Source organism: Gymnoscopelus microlampas, assembly GCF_963454915.1.
Source record: "Gymnoscopelus microlampas genome assembly, chromosome: 6".
Lineage (NCBI taxonomy): Eukaryota > Metazoa > Chordata > Actinopteri > Myctophiformes > Myctophidae > Gymnoscopelus > Gymnoscopelus microlampas.
The window spans coordinates 8,842,768-8,857,832 of NC_139943.1; the positions used below are offsets into that span (position 1 = coordinate 8,842,768).

Consider the following 15,065-nt stretch of genomic DNA (forward strand, 5'->3'; position numbering starts at 1 on the left):
GATTCCAATACTTTTGTACTTTAAGTCAATTTTGAATACCAAACTTTTACTTGTAACAGACAATTTTTACATTGTGGTATTGATACTTTTACCTAAGTAAAACATTTGAGTACTTCCACCACTGCTCAGTTGTGGACAGTGTGACTGGAACAGTGGTCATTTTGACAGCAAATTCTGATGTATTCTTTTGAATAACACACCATTTAGTTTCAGTCCTATTCTAGTCATCTGAAATGTTGAATGAACGACTGTCTAGTCTTAGTCAACAGAATTAACACTGGAATGGCCAAAAACTATACTGACACTGACCAGCAAGTGTCGCCCTGCACTCTGTGTTGAACTCTTCGCTCTGTAAAAGAAGAGGAAGAAGAAGTAGGAGCTGTGACGCACACGGAATCCACCTTTCCGGTTTGTAGTTTATTTACATCCCCATGTTTGTAGTCCGTTTGTGTGTGGGGTTCGTGTACTGTAGTCTAGTCGGGAAGGATGGTTGTTGGTTGAGCATTAGCCTCGCTAGCTTTCAGCTGCAGCCTCTTGTTTCTACACAACAATAGTTGTGGTTATAATAATAATATCACAAAGAAACAGAATGTTTGTTTCTTTAGAGCAGAGGAAGATACTGGCATTGTTGTTGTTGGTGAGGAGGAGGAGGAGAAGGAGACTAAGGAGCGGCACACGTGTTGTTGTCCCCAGTTACAACCCTCCTCCTCCTGCTCCTTATTCTCCCTCAGCTACTCCTAGAAGACCTCGTCCTATAAAACAACAACCAGAACAACAACAAGAACCAGAAGAACAACCAGAAGAAGCAGAACAACAAGAAGGAGAAGAAGACCAGAAGGTAGGGCCACTACCACTCACAGTCATGGCGCTACTTGTTCCTGGTCTTGTAACATTTTACATTTACAACCAGTACATCTACATAAACGTTCAGATTTCAAATGTAAAGTGCTGACCCCAAAGCCACTGATGTAACAAGGTAAAGCGCCCGGGTCTAAGTACCCATATCTTCCGTATTGATCAATAAAAAAGCATTTTAATCCGATCGACGGCCATTTTCTCCAAATTTCCTCCATAAGCTTTCTACTACGCGCCCCTAGTGGTTGGAAGGTGTATTTCACTACAATTGTTATGCACTACATAACAACATAATAATAATAATGGCCGTCGATCAGATTAAAATGCTTGTTATTGAATAATACGGAAGACACGGGTACTTAGACCCGGGCGCTTTAACTTGTTACATCCGTGGCCGTGGGTTAAGCACTTTATATTTGAAATCTGAACGTTTATGTAGATGTACGAACGGCATGTGAACCATGGCTAGACCACACACACACACACACACACACACACACACACACACACACACACACACACACACACACACACACACACACACACACACACACACACACACACACACACACACACACACACACACACAGGACCACAATGGAAACAAGTCCCCAGGACTTTTATGGTGTTGTCCTTTTAGCCTAAATGTCTTACTGTACCACGTGCTGTTTACATTTCTGACTAATAAAGTATTCAATCAATCAATCAAAGGTGGAGAAGGTTGAGGTCCAGATGAACCCGAAGAAGCAGAGGAAGAGGCTGTGGGTGCAACCGTTCCTCAGAACCAGGTAGGGCTGCAACCTACTTACCCACTGTTTTCAACGCAGTTATTCTATTGATTTGATGTTTTATTAATAGTAAAATTGAGGAACGATTGTTAATCTATTTTCTTAAAGGGCCATTCACACTGAGCACTATAACTATATCGTGCTCCATTGTATTTTTTTTAAATAGTTGGTGTGCACTCTCTCCTCCACTTGACTTAGAACGATTTTCAAAACTATATTTGTTTAGTTATAGTGCTGCTCAGTGTGTTGGCCTCTTAACCCATTAAGACCTGAGACCGATTCTACAAAATGTCTGATACATTTTTAAACCTATGTTGCTGTCAGTGGTTCTCACACTTTTTCATGTTAAGGACCGCCCAAAATTATATGTATTTGGCCGTGGACCCCCATCTCAAGATATTTTGTTCCAGGGACCCCCAGAAGCAAAGATTTGAGTTACAAATGTTCGCTTTAAAAATATATATATATTCAAAGATTTGCACAAGTTTTCGCGAATTGAAAATAAATAGCGGATCTACAAGCTTGTGCTTGTATATCTGCTATAATATAATATATAATATATAATATAATAATGCTTTTTAGCTCAAATAAAAAAATGACACAGATGCCTTCCAGGTCTTAGGTTAAAGGAGAATTTTGGACTACGTTTTTCTTACCTTTTCTATGACGTTATGATATCTTAGGATGAATGGTACAGTATAAAAATGTCATAACTCGATCCCGTTTTTTTTTTTTGTGAGATCTGACGTTCATAGTGACAGAACACTGTCCAAAAAAAAAGCTAGACGAGATTGAAATCTCGAGATTTCAATCTCGTTTTTTTTTTTTTTGCATATTTTAATAGCTTTGGTTGCAAGCTATTAAAATATATGCTCTAACGCAAGGCCTATCCGCGCACGTTTTAAGCTGTGGCGGACCCGGGATCGAGTTATGAAATGTTTCTACTGTGCCATTCATCCTAAGATATCATAACGTCATAGAAAAGGTAAGAAAAACGTAGTCCAAAATTCTCCTTTAAATGTTGCTTATACCCCTACCCAGGAAGCAGCTGGAGGAGTATCACCGGGAGCTGCGGCAGGATGAGGATCGCTTCATGGCCGACTTCACGCTCAGCGTGCGGCAGTTTGACCTGCTGCTGGACAAGATCTCAGCGGACATCTACAGACGAGACACGTGCTGGCGCGAAGCCATCGACCCGGCCGAGCGGCTCGCCATCTGTTTACGGTGACTCAACCTGGTTCTCAATGTGGGCAGTGGTGGAAAGTAACTACAGTGGGGCAAAAAAGTATTTAGTCAGCCACCATTGTGCAAGTTCTCCCACTTAAAAAGATGAGAGAGGCCTGTAATGTTCATCATAGTTATACATCAACTATGAGAGACAAAATTAGGGAAAAAAATCCAGAAAATCACTTCGTCTGATTTTTAAAGAATTTATTTGCAAATTATGAGGAAAATAAGTATTTGGTCAATAACAAAAGTTCATCTCAATACTTTGTTATATACCCTTTGTTGGCAATGACAGAGGTCAAACGTTTTCTGTAAGTCTTCACAAGGTTACCACACACTGTTGCTGGTATGTTGGCCCATTCCTCCATGCAGATCTCCTCTAGAGCAGTGATGTTTCGGGGCTGCCGCTGGGCAACACAGACTTTCAACTCCCTCCAAAGATTTTCTATGGGGTTGAGATCTGGAGACTGGCTAGGCCACTCCAGGACCTTGAAATGCTTCTTACGAAGCCACTCCTTCGTTGCCCGGGCGGTGTATTTGGGATCCTGGTCATTCTGAAAGACCTAGCCACGTTTCATCTTCAATGCCCTTGCTGATGGAAGGAGGTTTTCACTCAAAATCTCACGATACATGGCCCCATTCATTATTCCCTTTACACGGATCAGTCGTCCTGGTCCCTTTGCAGAAAAACAGCCCCAAAGCATTATGTTTCCACCCCCATGCTTCACAGTAGGTATGGTGTTCTTTGGTTGCAACTCAGCATTCTTTCTCCTTCAAACACGAGAAGTTGAGTTGCTACCAAAAAGTTCTATTTTGGTTTCATCTGACCATATGACATTCTCCCAATCCTCTTCTGGATCATCCAAATGCTCTCTAGCAAACCTCAGACGGGCCTGGACATGTACTGGCTTAATAGTCCAGGGGCCAAGCCAGATTTTGGTACCACCTAAGGTGGCCGTACATTTTTGGTATTTTTGTATTCCTACATGTCTCTAGTTTATATTTTGGTATGATACATCTTCCATTTCAGTAGCTTAATGACAGTAATCACTCTAAACCGACTAATGTATCCGGTAGGAGACACAAAGTAGAATCTTTGTGTCTCCTACCGGAAATACACCCGGGCGTCAAATTATTGCGACAAAAAACAAAATATATCCATGTATTCAAGGCTTCATGGGGTGTGCAATTGATAGAAAATGAATCATTTTTTCGGTGAACTCCTCCTTTAAGTTTCCCAGGGGGACTCTCTACCCATTCAGCTATGACCACCCTAGACCGAAGGAGGGTCAACTTTTACAAGCTTATGGAAAGCAGTCTTTTTGCAAACACCAAAAATCTGAGAAGTTATCAATTGCACACCCCATGAAGCCTTGAATACATGGATATATTTTGTTTTTTGTCGCAATAATTTGATGCCCGGCTGTATTTCCGGTAGGAGACACAAAGATTCTACTGTGTGTCTCCTACCGGATACATTAGCCGGTAGGTAGTGATAACTGCCATTAAGCTACTGAATTGGAAGATGTATCATACCAAAATATAAACTAGAGACATGTAGGAATACAAAAATACAAAAACTTTACGGCCACCTCAGGTGTTACCAATTTGTGAAAATATCAGTGTTGGCCCCTGGACTATAAGCAGGGGGACACGTCTGGCACTACAGGATTTGAGTCCCTGGCGGCGTAGTGTGTTACTGATGGTAGCCTTTGTTACTTTGGTCCCAGCTCTCTGCAGGTCATTCACTAAGTCCCCCCGTGTGGTTCTGGGATTTTTGCTCACCGCTCTTAAAAAAAAAAAAAAAAAAAAAAGATGTGAGATCTTGCGTGGAGGAATGGGCCAACATACCAGCAACAGTGCGTGGTAACCTTGTGAAGACTTACAGAAAACGTTTGACCTCTGTCATTGCCAACAAAGGGTATATAACAAAGTATTGAGATGAACTTTTGTTATTGACCAAATACTTATTTTCCTCATAATTTGCAAATAAATTCTTAAAAAATCAGACGATGTGATTTTCTGGATTTTTTCTCCTAATTTTGTCTCTCATAGTTGATGTATAACTATGATGAAAATTACAGGCCTCTCTCATCTTTTTAAGTGGGAGAACTTGCACAATGGTGGCTGACTAAATACTTTTTTGCCCCACTGTAAGTACATTTATTAGGTACTGTACTTAAGTACAATTTTGAGGTATTTGTACTTTACTTGAGTATTTCTAATTTCCAATAGTTTTACTTCTACTCCCCTACATCTCGGAGGCAAATATTGTACTTTTACTCCACTACAATTATTTGAAAACTTTAGTTACTTTTCAGATATAAGTTATGATATTATGAAACCACTTCAGTCTTATTTTATACCTAGGCTATTTGAAAATAGCAGATCTACAAGCTCACAACGCGTCGCATCTGTGAGCTTGTAGATCGGCTATTTTCAAACATTTTAGTACTTTTACTTTTGGTACTTTAAATACATTTTGATTGCCAATAATTTTGTACTTTTACTGAAGTAATTTTTTTATTCTAGACTTTTACTTGTAAGGGCGCGCTCCCACCGCACTTTTATTTTACCTCTGGGGCGGACTCTGCCAATGCTTTGTCAATGCAAATGTGTGGATTCATGGTCTTGCGGATTTTTTCCAAGAATCCACACATTTAGATTGACAAAGCATTGGCAGATTCCGCCCCAGAGGTCAAATAAAAGTGCGGTGGGAGCGCACCCTAACAGAGTATTCTGTATTGCAGTATTGATACTTTTACTTAAGTAAAGAATTTGAGTACTTTTTCACTTTTTTACTTTTTTTCCTTGGTGGGGGTTGTTCCAGTGCGTCTCCTCCCTGCCAGCTATATGATTGATAGTCATAGTGTTGGACCAAATGGACCCTTATGGGTCTGTAACTTTGGGTCCGTGGCACCAATGCATACCAAACTGGGGGGTCTTTTCAAATTAAAAAGGTAAAAAGTCACATGGTGGATCCACAAAGGAAAGTAGTTGTCCACATACAGTAGGCTTCACTAACTATACCAGCTATTTTTGACTTTTTGCCTTTATTGATAGATTTTCTTAAGTGAAGATAAACAGGAAAGAGGGAGAGAGAGAAAAGAGAGACACGCAGCAAAGGTCGTCGGGAACGGGACTCAAAACCGTGACGCGCTGTGACAGGCTGCTTATGAGCCTAGGTGCCGCAAGGCCCCAACTACACTTTTTACACCCCATTCGGATGCTATCAATGCATTGAATGGGACATTATCACCTTTTATCAGACCATTAAATGGGCAAAGTAGGCGACATACTGTACTGACCTACCCGCGATTTATTTAGTTTAGTTTCGGTTTTGGTTTGGGACCATGACGGAGGCGCGCAGTCAGGCGAACTGGAACCACGTGAAGAACCACCGAGGGAGCTAAAGCAAGCGAGTTGCCGTCCTGAACGTTGTGACATTCGTCTTAGCCTACTCAGCGCCGTTGGAGTTATGTACCGATAGGCACAGAATCGTAAATCGTGTTGTGGGGACTGCTCCGCCTCCAAGTAGTTCAGTAGCTCCTGATTATGCCCAATGAATGGTCTGACAAATCACGGGTAGGTCAGTATATCGCCTGCTCGTCGCCTACTCGCCCATTCAATGGTCTGATAAAACGTGATAATCTCCCATTCAATGCATTGATAGCATTCGAAGCCGGTGACTTTTTATACGTCAGTTCAGCTCTTGTCTCAACATTAAAACTGTTTTATTTTGAATGTATTTGACCTGTCTCTTACAGATACCTCGCCACCGGCGATTCCTATTCGTCCATCTCCAAAAGCTTCCGGGTGGGCAAATCCACCGTGGTGGGCATCTTGTCCTCTGTGGCGGACGCCATCTGGAACAGCCTGGTCGAGGAGTTCATGCCCGCGCCGAAGAAGCACGAGTGGAAAGCCATAGCGGACGAGTTCGGCCAACGCTGGGACTTCCCTCACTGCGTGGGCGCGTTGGAGGCCAAGCACGTGGTCATCAAGGCGCCCGCGCACTCAAAGTCGAGGCGGGAACAGTTTTCCATCGTCCTGCTGGCCGTGGTGGACGCCAACGGCCTGTTCCGGACGGCGGACGTGGGGGCTTTCGGGAGGAGCAGCGGCGGCGGCGACGGCGAGATCCTCTCGGCGTCCGAGTTCGGAAAGGCCCTGCACGAGGGAACGCTCGACCTGCCGGACGACTCGCCCATCCAGACCGCCGAGCACCTGGGACCCGTCCCGTACGTTTTCGCGGCCGACGAAGCGCTCGCTCCGCAGCGGAACGTGCTCTGTCCGTTCCCCGGGAGGCCCCTTCACGTGGACGCTCAGCGGGTCTTCAACTACCACCTGTCCCGCGCGCGGGGGGTGGCGGAGAGCGCCTTCGGCCAGCTGGCCTCGCAGTTCAGAGTGTACAACAGGTAAGGATGGGACGATACGAAAATTTCATGGCACGATTATTGTGTAAAAACTTATTGCGATTAACAATTTTATCACGATTATCAAAATATGCTTAAAACTTAAAATGCCACAAAGCAAAGCAAAGTTTGTTGTTTACCCAGGGTGTCGGACTAAGCACGAAGCTTGTTTCCAGCCGGACCCTGCATGGAAGCCTTGCTCAAGGGCTATTCAGCGGTGATTCATGATTGATGTGATGAATTGGGGAATCGAACTAGGGACCTTCCGGTATCAAGGCCGCCCCTCTAACCACTAGGCCACCGCTGCCACTTTTGTTAACCACTTGAACGGGCCAGCATCCCTATTCTGGGGGGAACGTTCGCCAAAAAATGCCGATCTACAAGCTCACAACGCCTTGCGTTGCAACACGTTGTGAGCTTGTAGATCTGCTATTTTTGGCGACTGTATTTGTGTAGAGTGAAATAAGAGCATACCAAATGCTCCTTTATGGTCCGTTTTATCAAGTACAGAGGGTTTAAGTGGTATTGAATTTGCACAGCTCTACAATTTCCCGATAAATTAAAATCTCGGCGATACGATTATTGTGAGCGTTTTTTTAATATCACGATAATCCCTAACCACACAGGGTGATGGAGGTGAGCCCCGCCACCGCGCAGAAGATCGTGAGAGCCACCACCGTCCTGCACAACTTCCTCAGACGGGACCAGCAGGACACGGCCGCCCACGCGGCTCCTCCGGCGGTGGAGACCGCAGACGCTCTCCGCCCGGTCGGAATGGTCGGGAGCCACTGTGCCAGTCAAGAGGCTCTCTCCGTGAGAGAGAAGTTCACAGAGTACTTCAACTCACCGGCCACTGCTGTGGCTTGGCTGAACGACTATGTTTAAGGTACTAGTCACCCTCTCACTCACCCATGAATGTAATCACTTAAACCCATTAAGACCTGGAACTGTGTAATTTTTAGATTTGCGCTAAAAAGCATTATTTTACACTTTGGGCTATTCAAAAATAGCAGATATACAAGCTCGTAGCGCGGCACGAGTGCCGCGCTACGAGCTTGTAGATCTGCTATTTTTGAAAAATCGTGAAAATGTGTGCAAATCTTTGAATATATATTTTTTAAAGCGAACGTTTGTAACTCAAATCTTTGCTTCTGGGGGGTCCCTGGAACAAAATATTTTGATGGGGGTCCGCGGCCAAATACATATCATTTTGGGGGTCCTTCACATGAAAAAGATTGAGAACCACTGATATAGAAACATACGTTTTTCAGAAAACTGTTGAGATTTAGGAGACATGTAGAATCGGCTTCAGGTCTCAATGGGTTAAACCCCTACAGTATATACTTGTTGACAATGGTCCCCCAGAGCTCTATAATTGGTCCTTTTTCCCCTCCTTTTAAGGAGGTTCCAAGGGTCCCCAGCGAGCGACATGATTGTTTGTTGGGAACCAAATGGACCCTTACAGGCTCTGGTTCCATTTGTACAATCTTAAGAGTTAAATTATCACTGAGAATTTGACAGTGTATCCTCACCAAAAAATAGCTGATCTACAAGCTCACGTTGCAACGTGTTGTGAGCTTTTAGATACAGCTATTTTTCCCCACTGGTTAGGAATAGGGACGTTAGGTTCCATGTGGCTCAGACAGAGACACTAAGAAGTTCCATGTGGCTCAGACAGAGACACTAAAAAGTGCAAAAGTTGCCTTGTTTGTGATGATTGTGTGGCAATTGTTTATAACCTAATCTGTTGTCAAGGTTCCATGTCACATTTAGTAACTTAAAGGTAGGGTAAGTGATTTGCTTTGGTTAAAATAAGTGTTAAATAGCTCTATATTCTGATAGTACTCATTGCTATAGAGTGTTTGTTCAGTAAAAGTCTCCTTGTCTCTCCACCTCTTATGTGGAGAGACTGAAACATTTTCGTTTCAGTTACTTTTCCAATTTTATCCAACCAGGACAGAGAACTCAATCAGGATACATATTAAACAAGTGAAATTGGAAGTGATGACACTAAGAAATGAGCAGATAAAATTGGACCTGGAACACTATACAAATTAAGCTTAAAAATGGGTACTTTCTCCTGATTGGCTGAGATTTTGACACCTACCGAAAAATGGATTTTCTGTTTATTAAAGAGCTGGAGAGACGGGGAGACTCCTGTTACTGAACAAACACTCTATAGCAATGATTACTATCAGAATATAGTGTTTTAACCTTTTAACAAAATACTTTTTGTTTTAACCCAAAAATATCACTTACCCTACCTTTAATATTGTCACGCTGGGTAAATATTAGTCATGATAACAGTATGCAGGACTACTGAATTGATTCTCACTTTTATTTAGCCCAACAACAAGAAACACAATCAATCAATGTACACATACTGTATGGGGGATATATAATGCCATATTCTGATTTGAGATCAAATGTGAGGAAATGGCTTGAAGCTCAGATATATAGTATTGTGTACATTGTCATGTATTGGTGAATACGTTTTTCCAACCAACTGACATGTCCCATGACTTTATTAGGTCGGCTGTCAAAATATTATGTACATACAGTATATGTATTTGAAAAGACCCAGACTTTGAAAAGACCCAGTTGCAGCATATGGTCAATTTTGAGGCATTTGTAGCCATTTTCAAGCTGGGCATACATCAGATTTGGATTCAGCACCCCTTAAACCTTTTTTATGATGTTATGATATCCTAGGACAAGGGTCTTCAACAGGGGGTCCGGGACCCCTAGGGGTCCTCAGAGTTACTACAGGGGGTCCGCCAAATCTTTGTGTGATATGATTTTTTATTTTACCTCAACCACTTGTACCCTAGCATCCCTTTTCTGTGGAGAACTTCAGCCAAAAATAGCAGATCTACAAGCTCACAACGCCTCGCGCTGCGAGGCGTTGTGAGCTTGTAGATCGGCTATTTTTGGCAAAGAGGCATAGGTGTAGAGGGAAAAAAAGCAGACCACGGAAATCATTTAAAAAAAAAATCTGAAACACAATTTTATACGATATAGAGGGGGTCCCTGCTTCATCTCTCTCTCAGCTAGGGGGTCATTGGCCTGAAAACGTTGAAGACCCCTGTCCTAGCATGAGTGGTACTGTAGAGAAATGTCATAACGTGTATTTTAATAGCTTTTTTTCTCCCCGGGTGAAATCTAATGTTCATAGTGACTGAACACTAAGCAACGTGTTTGTCTTGAATGTGCCCCACCCTAAGTCTCGCTTTTGCGACACTTCCGGCGCCCCACCGTTAGTGTCGCAAAAGTGAGACTTACGGTGGGGCACATTCACCTGAAAAAAACAAATACAAATAGATATTAAAATACACGATTTAGAGCAAGTCCCATAGGCACGCAAGTTTTTAACTGCGGCTGACCCGGTTGGAGTTATGAAATTTCTCTAGTGTACCCACTCGTCCTAGGATATTATAACATCATAAAAAAGGTAAGAAAATCGTCGGGCGAAATGCTCCTTCCTTTGTATAACGGATTCTCCCTCCGTTATACAAAAATATAACACTCTTGTTAACTAACCTGTTGCTCATCCAGTATCGTCCACTTTCAAACCGTATCTTCATATAATTGGTCATTACTAATGCTCATGGGTGAAGTGCTCATTATGGAAAAAATATGTATTTTTAATCAAGGAGGAGGTGGACAACTCAGAGCGGTACCGTGCACAGCCAAAATTCTGAAGAACAATAGCAACAATGGAAAACATCCGATTACAATTGCCATGTCCACTTATTATAAGCGACTTTGGGCTTTTTTTCCAGCAAAGTTGGGCATGCTTCATAATCTTGTGCTTCTCAAATAATTTCATGTCAAGGACCCCAAAATTACTATGTATTTGGCCGTCAACCCCATCTGAAAACATTTGCTTCCCAAACATTCCGCATTTTTCACAATTTGTGCGCGCACACACACTTAATGTTAGTTGTTAACTTCTTTGAACACAGTTGTACATTAGAGGTGCAATCCGAATCACCCACAAAGGGCCATAGTTGTAGTGGTGGAAAGTAACTTAGTACATTTACTTAAGTACAATTTTGAGGTATTTGTACTTTACTTGAGTATTTCCAATTTCCAATTCTTTTACTTCTACTCCACTACATCTCAGAGGCAAATATTGTACTTTTACTCCACTACAATTACTTGAAAACTTTAGTTACTAGTTACTTTTCAGATATAAATTATGATATAATGAAATATACATTAACCACTTTAGCCCTATTTTATACATACTGTAGGCTATTTGAAAATATTTAGTACTTTTACTTTTGGTACTTTAAGTACATTTTGATGCCAATACTTTTGTACTTTTATTCAAGTCAATTTTGAATCCTGAACTTTTACTTGTAACAGAGTATTTTTATATTGCAGTATTGGTACTTTTACTTAAGTAAAGAATTACTGTTCTTTACTTCTTTACTTGAGTACTTTTTCCACCACTGCATAGTTGACCCAACATACCACAGGTGGGCACTAAATTATAAAAAATCTTCCCCACCACCCCACGGGCGGTGACCACTCTCTGGCTGCTCTGTCTATGACTGTAGGATCTGATCATCTACTGTTGTAAAAGAGCCCCAGTGAAATGAATGGCTTATAAATATCACTGTGTGCATCGGTTTGTGACCTATGACCTTTGTGTTTGACTTCAGTGTGGATCCATTGTTGAGGGAGTCGATCAGGATCCTGATGCAGAGAACTCCACCTTCTACAGTATATAGACCATGCACACCCTGGTTGAATGTTACCAGAGGGTAAGAATGTAACCCTAGCACCACAAGAACACCACACCCTGCCAGAATGTTACCAGAGGGTAAGAATTTAACCCTAACACCACACCCTGCCTGAGTGTTATCAAAGGACATGACACCGCAAAACAACATTATTTGAGATTAAAAACAGGTTCCATACACCCATATTTTAGTTGTATATGTTAATTGGACATTGTATTAATTAATTTATTATTGATTTTCTTGTTTTCTGTAATAATTATATCTGCTGTCCTCCCAACACACACACACACACACACACACACACACACACACACACACACACACACACACACACACACACACACACACACACACACACAAAAAGGAGCACTTTTTACATATGTTTATTCATTATGCATTTGTGTCAATAAAGATGTCTTGAAATCAAAACCCATCTTTCCATGTTTTTTTGACAGTATCCCATGACAACTTTAATATAATACTATGTAGTGTCCTATGACATGAGTTTTTTTCTACTATATTGATGGTTATATTGAACATAGCATAGTAAGTCATGAGGTTTTTATGTTGTAAGAAAGACATTGAATGGAGGTGATTGGCATCAATTCAATGTACATTTCAAGTCAAACAGACAGAATGCTGTCTAAAGTAAAATCAGTTAAAAAACTGAATGCAGTTTGGCTCAGTTAATAATTGTTCATTAATGTACAGTATGCTGCATGCCATGAGTGATATATATATATTTTTCAGTTAAACTGCTGCTTAACCGCTGCTCTACTGTGATTAATCTGTTCTGTAATGCGGCTTTCAGTCAAACATTAGGTTACAAGAGCCAGGCAAAACGTGGAAAATGTAAAGAAAAAGAAAAAGAAAAGCAACAACAAATGTTTCTGCTTGTGGTAATGAAGGTACAAACTTGGGAAAATGTAAATGCTAGTTTGAACTAAGAACCTTCGGTTTGTTAGTCCTGTATCTTAACCACTGCACTACTGTGGTTCATACCTGATTGGTTCTCTTGCACGCTCTTCAGCACAGCTATCTATTTTTATATTTAATTCTTGTGACAACCCTGGGGGTTGTCAGGGTGACTGGTGTGGTTGTCATGGTTACTAACCATGTGTCATGTGTGTCAGAATGATTGGAGGGTGGAGTGTGTCATCAGTGGAGATCTGGCCCACCTGGATTGTTCTCTATAAAAGAGGTGGCTGGACTTCATTCTGGTTCTCTCCCTCACCGTGAAGCTCACTGGGAGCGCTCCAGCCTTTTGGATTTTGCTTGTTAAAGAACAAGATCACTGTGGTAGAGGTTTGGGTTGTGTAGTTACCTTGTCATGATGTAACTCCAAAGGTGAACAAGAAATCTAAAATAATTGCTGTATAATAATTGAAAATATGCTCCTCATTGACATTGTACGGTGAAACGGCTCTCAAAGTCACTCTTTTAGCACGTAAACGAACACAAACAAAGCTGATTCAGTCAATATAGAACATCACCAAACCCAGTACTGTTTTTTTTTAAATAAAAATGTCAACTTCCTGTTGATTTTACTATTTGAAGATCCAGATCCGCGGATCCAGTCCGAGTTCTTTTTTAATAAAAATAGCAAAATCAACAGGATGTTAGCATTTTTATTTAAAAAACAAACGGTACTGGGTTTGGTGATGTTCTATATAGTCTGAATCAACTTTATTTGCGTTTGTTTGTGCTAAAAGAGTGACTTTGAGAGCTGTTTCAGCCTACAATGTAATTCAATGAGGAGCATATTTTTTTATTATCAATGGAGCAATTATTTTAGATTTCTTGCCCACCTTTGGAGATGCATCATGGCAAGGTAACTACACAACCCAAACCTCTACCAAAGTGGTCTTGCCCTTTAAGCACTGTTAACCACCCCAGTATCCGTATTGTCGGTATAGCTTTAGCAGAAAATAGCCGTTGTGAGCTTGTCGATCGGCTATTTTCAGTCAAAACTTTCCTCATAATAACACAAAACAGAAAATACACTAGTATTGAGCCCTGAGGCTCACTGGTTACCCATATGGGGTTAAGTTAGTTTCAATAAAATAATTTAAACGTTCTTTGTTTGTGTGAGTTTCCTCATTTTGTTACAAACTCAGCCGTTTGCAACACTCTTGGTTGGTTGTTGCAATATATACATTACATTTAAGTGGTTGAATTTATGTAATTTGTTATCCCTGAGTCACTAGAATACCTCAAAACGAAGTATGGAGCTCGGCCTATAATTGATCATTGATTTGATTGATATGCTGCATGCCATGAGTGCGAAGTGGTATTTTCTTAAACTTAATTCAGTTAATCATAGAGGATCTGTGGTCATAATACAGCACTGTTTGAGGAACTATAGTTGAAAACTTAAGACATATTTTTTAATGTCCAGTCCAAAGTGAGACCAATGTAGCCTACTTGATTTAACACCAAAACTGCTATAGTTTTGATCATCTGAAACTAAGGAATTTATAAATGACAAAAAGGGTATGAATTTTTATGACATTACGAAACATCTCTCTGTTTCCTTTCAATGAAAGTGTAAATCTGGGTTCAGACTCAGCCAGAGTAAACGTTTTCTAACAGATGGTTTTAAACAACCTAAATCTCAGTCGTGTCATAATGAACCCTTTCCCTGATCATCAGAGGGTGTATCTAGTAGATCCAGTCATTCTGTCAGGGGTAGAGGTGTTTGCTGTGGATTTACATCTTTTGACCTGTCACCTCTCGCTTTAACTTTAAATATAACCTCAAAATCCTAATTAATGTGAAAGGCCTGGTGGTGCAAGAGTAAAGCATAGGCTTCACAAGTGGATGGTCGTGGGTTTGAATCTTGGTCAGGGAAGATCTCAATTTTCGGTCTTTTTAAGGCGAGAACCATGGATGAAGCCCGCCTCCCTCCTCACGCCCTCTTTTAGCTCCGGTAGGAGAGGGAGGAGCATGGAGGGAGCCCACCTCCAGGGGGAGGAGCTTAATACATTTACATATTAATTAAAGATTTTTATTTTAGTATTTTTTGTGATTTTATG

General features: G+C 41.3%; 1 protein-coding gene across 1 annotated transcript; it reads left to right on the forward strand.

Annotated features, from left to right (window-relative positions):
- The first annotated feature begins 459 nt into the window (after positions 1–459).
- LOC311047213 (uncharacterized protein) lies at positions 460–12,290 on the forward strand. The gene is made up of 6 exons (XM_084059859.1): positions 460–838; positions 1,567–1,643; positions 2,685–2,867; positions 6,638–7,282; positions 7,906–8,165; positions 11,950–12,290. Exons 1-5 carry the CDS (start codon positions 590–592, stop codon positions 8,162–8,164), a joined length of 1,413 nt encoding a protein of 470 aa, XP_083915985.1. The 5' UTR covers positions 460–589; the 3' UTR covers position 8,165; positions 11,950–12,290.
- The last annotated feature ends 2,775 nt before the right edge of the window (positions 12,291–15,065 follow it).